The 9,052-nt window shown below is 35.2% G+C and overlaps 1 protein-coding gene across 3 annotated transcripts; it reads right to left on the reverse strand.

The window, feature by feature from the left end:
• Positions 1 to 4,332: 4,332 nt before the first annotated feature.
• On the reverse strand, positions 4,333 to 8,605 carry LOC114310029 (pentatricopeptide repeat-containing protein At5g16860). 3 transcript variants are annotated; one of them, XM_028255937.2, is made up of 4 exons: positions 6,248 to 8,605; positions 6,042 to 6,136; positions 5,063 to 5,174; positions 4,333 to 4,986 (listed from the first exon to the last, which is right to left on the reverse strand). In XM_028255937.2, exon 1 carries the CDS (start codon positions 8,398 to 8,400, stop codon positions 6,613 to 6,615), a length of 1,788 nt encoding a protein of 595 aa, XP_028111738.2. In that variant the 5' UTR covers positions 8,401 to 8,605; the 3' UTR covers positions 4,333 to 4,986; positions 5,063 to 5,174; positions 6,042 to 6,136; positions 6,248 to 6,612. The 3 variants fall into 3 exon arrangements, with proteins under 3 accessions (XP_028111738.2, XP_028111739.2, XP_028111737.2); XM_028255938.2 differs by having other exon boundaries at positions 4,333 to 5,174; positions 6,042 to 6,131; XM_028255936.2 differs by having other exon boundaries at positions 4,333 to 5,174.
• Between the last annotated feature and the right edge of the window lie 447 nt (positions 8,606 to 9,052).

Genomic DNA, 9,052 nt, shown 5'->3' on the forward strand with positions numbered 1-9,052 from the left:
CATCTCATATTCTCTATTTATCGAGTTTCTCTTCGATTTATCTATCTTTTGTCTCATCTCTTTTCTCTCTCTGTCTCTTTCGTTCATCTCTCTTCTCTCTATCTCTCTCGTTCATCTGTTTTCTCTCTCTGTCTCTTTTTCTGTCTCTCACTCTCTATCTTTTTCTCTCTTTGTCTCTCTCTCTCTAACTCATCACTCTTCTCTGTTTGTCTGTCTGTCTGTCTCTGTCTCTCTCACTCATCTCTCTTCTCTTTATCTCTCTCGCTCATCTCTCTCTGTCTCTTTCTCATTTATCTCTTTTCGCTCTTTCTCTCTTTGTCTCTCTCTCTCTCTCTAACTCATCACTCTTCTTTGTTTGTCTGTCTGTCTGTCTCTGTCTCTCTCATTCATCTCTCTTCTCTTTATCTCTCTCGCTCATCTCTCTCTGTCTCTTTCTCATTTATCTCTTTTCGCTCTTTCTCTCTTTGTCTATATCTTTTCATCCATTTTTTCATCTTCCTTTCTCTCTTCTCTTTCTCTTACCGTCTCAACCTTACTAAATGTAAAAAAAAATAAAATTCATCAACTATAAAAAAAAAATTATTCTAATAAAAAATTATTTTTTTAACTATTCTTCCGTTGCAAAAAAAAAAAAAAAAAAATCTTCTCTCTCTGTGTCTCTCTCTTTGTCTATATCTTTTCACCCATTTTTTCATCTTCTTCTCTCTCTTTTCTTACTCTCTCTTATTCATCACTCTTCTCTCTCTCTCTGTCTATTTGACTCTCTCTCTCTCTATGTCTCTCATTCATTTATCTCTTCTCTCATCTATCTTCTCTCTTTTTCATTGACCACAAAAATTAACTTTATTTTAATGGAAAATATTATTTCTATTTTTACCAAATAAAAAAATAATAATTATTTTTTATTCATTAAAATAAATATAAAATAAATATAAAACAAATAAATTTTTAACTTTATCAAATGAAAAAAAAAATTTATCAACTATAAAAATTATTTTAATAATTTTTTATTTTAATAAAAAATTCATTAACTATAACATTTGTGGGTGTGTGGGTGTGTGTAGGGTTTTGTTTGAGAACACACACAACACAAACACAAACACAACCCAAACACAACAGGCCGTCCCTCTCCTCCTGCTCGCTCTCTCTCTCTCTCTCTCCATCTAGGGTTTCGCCTTCCTCTCTCTCTCTTTCACACAACGACGGCGCCGATCATCCGTCACCGCCGATCCTCCCTCCGGTCGATCCTCCTCCCTTACCGCCCCTTTTGTTTCCATTCCCGCCCCCCCCCAAATCTCCAATCTCAAACCCCAAACCCAAAAATCCCGCCCCCGCCCCCCCAAATCCCTAATCTCAAACCCACAAATTCCCAATCTCAAACCCAAAAATCACTACCCCCCTCCCCCCCAAAATCCCCAATGTCAAACCCACAAACCCACAAATCCCCAATCTCAATCCCTACCCCACGGTGAGCGGCGGAGGAGTAGCGTCGGAGCAGCGGAGGAGGAGCAGTGTCGTCGTCGGAGCAGCATCGGTCGTGCTTTGAGTTTTATGTGCAAGAAGAATGATCTGAACTCTTCTCAGGTATGTAACCCTGCTTCTTTTGATCTCTCCTTAGTGAAGATTATGTTTGTATGAACATGAATGGTGATGGATGTCAGACTGGGTTTGTATGAACATGAATGGATGTCAGACTGGGTTTGAAGATTATGTTTGTATGAACATGAATGGTCCGAAAAAAAATCAATTCTAGATCAGGGTTTTTATTCATAAATTAATAATTGACTAATAAAATAGTTTGATTTTGAAGTACAAATTAGAAAGTAAGCAAAAATAGTAACTCTATGGCCTATCCTGATTAAATTATTTTATATAAAGATATATATATATATATATATATATATTTTAAATTATAGAAACATTTGAACAAAATTATTTACAATTAAAAAATTAAAATAGTGGATGTGTGCCAATTAAAAAAACTAAATTTCTTTTTACATCCACCTCAAGCAATGTAGCCCTTGTATATCTAGTGGAGAAATTCATGTACCAATATAGAGAGAATGTTGGTGTAATGAGAAATACAATGGATGTATTTAGAAGCTCCCCTAAAAGCTCCCTATGACTTGTACACTTCCCACCTCCACAAGCCTTGAAACCAGTAGAAAAAGCTTTATCAAATTTTACAATATTTTCTCTCTTTAGTATCCTACATAAATTTTTTTATGTGATTCCATTGTTCAAGGATGCTAAGTGAAGAACAAAGCAAAAAAAGAAAAAAAAAAGAAGAGTGAAGAACAAGAATATAAAAAGGAACACCCCATAGCCCTCCACTGGCTGCCTCAATCCGCTCGATTCTCGAGGCCTAAGCAAGTATATAAACCACACCATCCCTCAACCAAAATCACCACCCAACCTTCTTTGTAATCTATTCTTCTTCTTCAACTTCTAGCATTCGGTGCATACCCTCTCTTTGTTTTCTCAAGGTGAGTCCATGTCATTGTTTTTATTAAATTACTCTTGGTTCTACAGCTCATGTTTGGCCATTCTCTCTCCAAAACAAGTTCATATATTTTTAACATTATAGTAGCATTTTTCTTACATGTTATAGGTTTGGTATATTAACACCACTAGCTAGTTTGGTATGTTTACTTGCTGGTTCATTCACTAGTATTAGTTGACTAACAAGAGATACATAAGTTCTATTATCTCTTACCAATGTAGAATACTAGGTTTTGCAAATAGAAGTGCTTCTTTGTGATTTCTCTTTGTGTGTGTTTGGTATATTAACACCACTAGCTAGTTTGGTATGTTTATTAGTATTCTTCTCACAATTTTTTACTGGTGTTTAAATAGTTGGTTTCTCCAAAAGATTATAATTTGCAACTGTTATCTATTTATTTGTAGGTCAAAAGGATAAATTTTGCCGAGGGGAAGATCTGATTCTAGAAGTAAGGAATTTGCAGCTTGATTTTTGAAATAGGCTCAAAATTGAGATCTTGTTGGAAATTTTTTAATTTTTGTAAGAGCATTTAAATATCCAATGTGTTGATTGGTGAATTTTAGATTTTATTTTATTATTATTATTTTTTTTAGGATTTGGGTGAATTTTATAATTTAAATATGTTTTTATGAACATATACAGTTTAATTGTTTTTTGTAAAATATTGAATTTGATGGTTTGATCAATTTTTATTTTTATTTTCTGTTATGATGTTTTTGTGAATGGAATGTAAATAATCAGCTCTTAGAGAGAGACGGCACCACCGTCGGAAAAAATAGAAAATTTTAATATTTTTATTAATTTTGTTACAGGTTTTACTTTTTGCGACGACAATATATTGTCGCAAAAAATAGAAATTTTATTATTTAAAAGGGAAATTTTATTATTTTTTAATATTTTTTGCGACGGCGTTACACTGTCGCGAAAAATAGAAAATTTTATATTTTTATACTTTCTGCGACGGCACCACACTGTCGCAAAAAATAGTGTTTTTTTTAAAAAAAAGACTATTGGCGACGGTGTTTTTTGCCGTCTCAAATAACATTTTTAGCGACGGTAAAATAGGGCCGTCGCAAAAAAGTCAAGAAATTTCAAAGTTATTAGCGACTGTATGGTACCGTCGCAAAAAGACAAAAAATGCCGTCGCAAAACATTAGCGACGGCACTTACCGTCGCAAAAACTTTTTGCAACCCCTGCAGTTGCGACCCCCCTCTTGCCGTCGCAAAAAGTCATTTTGCCGTCGCAAAAAGTATTAGCGACGGCATGAGGAGTATTAGCGACGGTATTTTACCGTCGCAAAAAATCAATTTTTTTGTAGTGCCTCCACCCCACAACCCCTACATCATCCTATATGAGAAAAAAAATAAAATAAAATAAATAAATAAATAAAAATACACATAGAACAATCACACACATTTGGCTCTCCAAATTGGGTCCCAAGCTTTTTCCATGAAACAAATTAAAGCATGGGGTAATTGGCAAAGATACAGCTTGTGAGGGCATAACTGAAGCCAAATTACCCAAGCTTTTTCCATGAAACAAATTAAAGCATGGGGTAATTGGCAAAGATACAGCTTGTGAGGGCATAACTGAAGCCAAATTCCAAAGAGAACTTGTGTCTTGTCATCAAACTCAAATCTAACATATAAAATTCACAAAAAAACAAAATAAGTTAAAATCTATAAAAAGACAAAATAGACTAAAATCTACCAAAAAAAAAAAAAAAAAAAAGATAAAAATAGGCTAAAATAGACCAAGGTTTACTTGTTTTTTTGGCTAAAATTCACAAAAAGACAAAATAAAATAAAATAGTCAATAAGACAAAATATCACATTAAATCCATAATTATTTCACTTTCTCTCTCACAAACATCACATCCAATTACAAAAAAATCCAATCCTCTTTCCAAACATAAATATTTTAGCCTATTAAAATAGCTTAAAACTAAAATAACTTACTAAAATAATCAACTTCCCAAACCAGGCCAAAATGGACACTGTTGTGTTCCAAAAACTAATTAAAGGCAATGCTTGTCAAAATAATCTTTGAAAAGTTCTAATTATAAGCCCTTCATATCATATGGCACACCAATTCTAATTTTGAACATCAATAAAAGGTTAACCTAATACACAAAACTCGCTAAAATGGGATCTAGGGAGAACAAGATGTAAGTATGTTGTCTCATTTCTGGAGAGGCTATTCCCGTATTTTGAACAGGAATATTACACCAAATAAAGACTATTTGGCTTTACTCTTTGTTTTGTTTTTGTTTTTTTTATTATTTATAAATACATATGACAATTGGGGGAAATAATCTGTGTTGATATATACTTGCATCATCCCTTCTTGGACTTGAGCATCACAAGCCCAATAAAACGGATAAGAAGCTGAGAAGTGCCGCGACAGCAAACACAGGTATGAGAATGGCATATTATTGTGGAAGAAAGTACTCCCGGATGAAGTGATCACCACCCACAAATGGCTGAGATTTCATCAAAAGTCAACAACTATTTAGTCAAACTCAAAACATAAAATTAAACTAAGAGGTTTCAACTGACCAGGATTTTGACCCAAAATGTATAATAAGTGAATACAGATAAGCTGATAAAGGATTATAGAAAGCCAACAGCCCAGTCTTTTTGCTAATTCCATGTTTGTGACTTTTGCCGCCTGTCACACAAATTCAGCAAATAAGAATTCTTCTTACACAATTATTCATGTTTCTACAGAAAAAAGTATTTACAACAAATAAAAATTTTAGAAGTAGACTCACGGTGATCTTTTCCCCTTGACCCCTCGCCACAAAAGAAAAAGCAACTAACTAAAAAGTAAAGAGTTTTGGCTAGAGCTCCCCCTTCATAAGACGGCAGAAAAAGGTTTCCCAGCTCCAGCCCTTTAATTTTTCGAAGCTCATTTTCTTACCAAAATACCCCAAAGCTAATGCTCCAGTAAATTAGCACTGTTTCAGTTTATGAATGATTGAAAACTTTAAAAATAAAGAACTTCTGATCTAGCCCAACTCTGGTTGGCTCGGCACATTCTGGTCATCTAGGACACTAGCTGGTCCAGCACACTATGGTTGGCTCAGCCACTCCATAGCAAAATTGTTAATCCCAATACCGGCCAGCATATTTTTTTTTTTTTTTTTTTTTGTGTATGGTACATATGGGTATCTGTGCATACTAGCAAATACCATTTTGGACTTTTTGCTATATATTATAAATCTAAAAAAAACAATTACAATTACCTAGAAATTTTAATATACATTCTATGACATTTAATTCAACACCAAATCATTTAAGCATGACACAAACATGTAATCCAACACCATCTTATGTATCAGAGCTGTTTGTTCTGTAGGCCCGTCGCTTTATATTTGTTCTAGATTGAAGCAAGCACAATATGCCAGCTTAAAACTGCACATAAAAACATTTCCCTAATCTGAAAGCAAACAAATTTTGAATATGGAGCAGAGAGTGAGAGATGGAGAGAGAGTGAATTACATATATAAACGGAGAGGGAGGGCTTTTAACTAACCGATCTGGTCTTTTAAAGCTTCAGGTGATCTTCTCTACCAAGGAAAGCAGCTTCAAGCCTTGGAGAGTAAAGCACTCTGTTTCTAGTCGCCTTTGCTTCAAAGTCAAAACCAAAATGTTAGGGCTGAATGACTGCAAGGTTTGGGCAAACACTTGGGAATCAAAGGTTCATGTATCAGACTGGTATAACTGTATATCAAAATTTACCAAATTTCTGCAGCATAAGCAAAGCATCCGGGTAAGCATAAAGATTTTCAACAAAATGAAACTTCATGTATGAGTTCCCATTTCTGGTCCGGTATGGTACATCTCAGCCAGTATGGGATGGGATTAATAACTTTGCTCCATAGGGTGGCCTTCTAAGCTGAGCTCTATCGAGCCACTTGAATCAATATCTTCAGAAAGTTGACATGTTGGATACCCCCTCATCCATGTTTTATGACCCTATCCATGTCCGGAAACCATTGAATAACTTCAAGTTGTTGCTGTGAGACTTTTATACACATTCATAATATTGCAAACCAGCGGTTTCAACTTTGTGCCAAGAAATGCTCTTCTCTCTGATAACTTGATCAATAATAAGCAAATACTTTATCCCCTTCCCAACTCAATGTTTTGAGTATGTGCACTATCTGTTCAATTCTTGCATGAGAAAAATCACCAATTGTGAACTTCTCAACAACTCCCTTCACTTCGATCAGACTGTGGCCAGGTTCCTTCTTCAATCCACTACCCTTCAGCATCTTTCTTGACTCTGCAACACAATTCCACATTCCGTCTGAAGCATATAAATTTGACAATAGAACATAGGGTGAAGTAGTGACAAGCTCACATTTCAAAAGCTTTCTTGCCAAATGTTCCCCAATTAAAACATCTCCATGCAATCGACAAGCAGAAAGCAAGCTCACTAAAACAACTGGATCATGCCCAAAAGGAAAATTTTTCATGCATTCTACAGCCTCCTTTAGTCTTCCAGCTCGTCCAAGTAGATCTATGAGGCAAGAGAAATGCTCAATGTCAGGAGCAATTCCATAGATTTCATTCATAGAATTGAAGTAGGCTTGGCCCTCGTCCACAAGCCCTGCATGATTGCACGCTGTGAGAAGTGCAATAAATGTAACAGAATCTGGCTTCAAACCAACTCCCTTCATCTGCTCAAACAGTTCTAGGGCCTTTGCCCCATGCCCATGATTTCCAAATCCAGCTATGATGCTATTCCATGATACAAGATTGTGACTGCCCATTTTATTAAAAACATTTTGTGTATATCCAATGCAACCACATTTAGCATACATGTTTACTAGTGCATTATCAACACCTACATCTCCATCCAGCTTTGTTCTGATCAGATGAGCATGAATCTGCTTGCCATGGCGTACAGAAGCAATGCCGGCACATGCAGCAAGAGCACTCGCATATGTGAAATCATCAAGCCATAAACTAATCACATTTGTCATCTCTTTGAAAATACTCAAACCCTTTGCATGATCATCACAATGAGAACAAGCAGTAATAAGGGTATTCCATGAAATGACATCTTTCTCTTCAATTAATCTGAAGACCTTCTGTGCTTCTTCTAGCATACCAAACTTCGAGTACATTGTTATTATCACATTACCGATAAAAGGGGTGGAGTCAAGTTTGAGCTTGACTGTTTGGCAATGCAATTGCATTCCTCTACTCAAATCATCTGCAGTACTGCAAATTCCCAACACTCCGACAAAAGTAAAACGGTCTGGGACCAGACCTTGTTGGCACATTTTTCTGTAAATTTCAAACCCTTTATCCGGTTGTTTGTTTTCTACTAACCCAGCAATCATTGCATTATAAGACACCGAATTCAGCTCAGATGTACTACTAAAAACTGTTAAGGCATCACTACATTGACCACATTTCATGTACATCGAGATAAGTGAGTTGGAAACAAAAGAAATGAAAGAGTACCCAATTTTCACAGATAAAGCATGCATTTGTTGCCCTTGTGTCAAAGCCAAGAGACTAGCACAAGCACTTATAGCACTGGCAAGTAAATATTCATTGGGCACGGGCACAAGACCCATTTTAGAGAAAAGGTCAATGGCCAGTCTGGGTTCCTCAGCTTGGCCATAACCAGAGACCATAGCTGACCAAGAAACAAGGTTTCTCTCAGACATCCCATCAAACACCTTGCGTGCAAAGGTGATGTTGCCACACTTTGCATACATGTTGAGAATGTGATTGCAGACAATTACATCGGACTGCAAGCCTGACTTGACTACGGAAGCATGAAGGGAAGTCCCATATCGAAAGGCCTTGGTTTTGGAGCAATGGTGTAAAAGAAACCCAATTGTTTCAGGGGCAAATAGAGAGAGAATACCCATTAAAGCAAAGAGGTTTTTTCTTTGGCAACCTATATATCAGAAAGCATCACATTTAGAGAAGAAATATAAATAGATATATAAAGCATTGTTTGTTTCTTCACTCCATTTGAACAGAGATGATTGCAATCAAATTTGGTGGCTTCGAAGAGCATGAATTGGATTACCGGAGGATAGTGACTTTTTCGCAACTACTACTACTACCTCCTTTTTTTGCTTTTTTCCCTAATATAATTTTTTTTAATTTTTTTTATTTTATTTTTATTTTTTAAAACTTGCGTGAAGAGGAAGGATCTCTTATCTTCAAATATTTTTGCCTCTTTATCTCAAATCACTCATAATCATTGGATTATACGAGGATATCAAGACATATTCAATAATTATGAGTGATTTGAGACAGGAGACATAAATATTTGAGAACATGAATCCTTGGACCTTACGTGTGGGTCTACCAAGTGAAATTATTGTCTAATTGATCTTATAACAATTAATGACAGTTTTTATCATATATTATTAAAATATGTTATTAATAGTTAATTTCCAGCGACAGTTTTAAAATTATCATAAAAAATATAACTAATTATAAGTTTTAGCGATAATTTAAAAAAATTATAAGAAAAAAAATCACTAATCATAAGTTTTAGAGATAATCTAT

Source organism: Camellia sinensis, chromosome 13 (genome assembly GCF_055761805.1).
Source record: "Camellia sinensis isolate YWXY chromosome 13, ASM5576180v1, whole genome shotgun sequence".
Taxonomy (NCBI): Eukaryota; Viridiplantae; Streptophyta; class Magnoliopsida; order Ericales; family Theaceae; genus Camellia; species Camellia sinensis.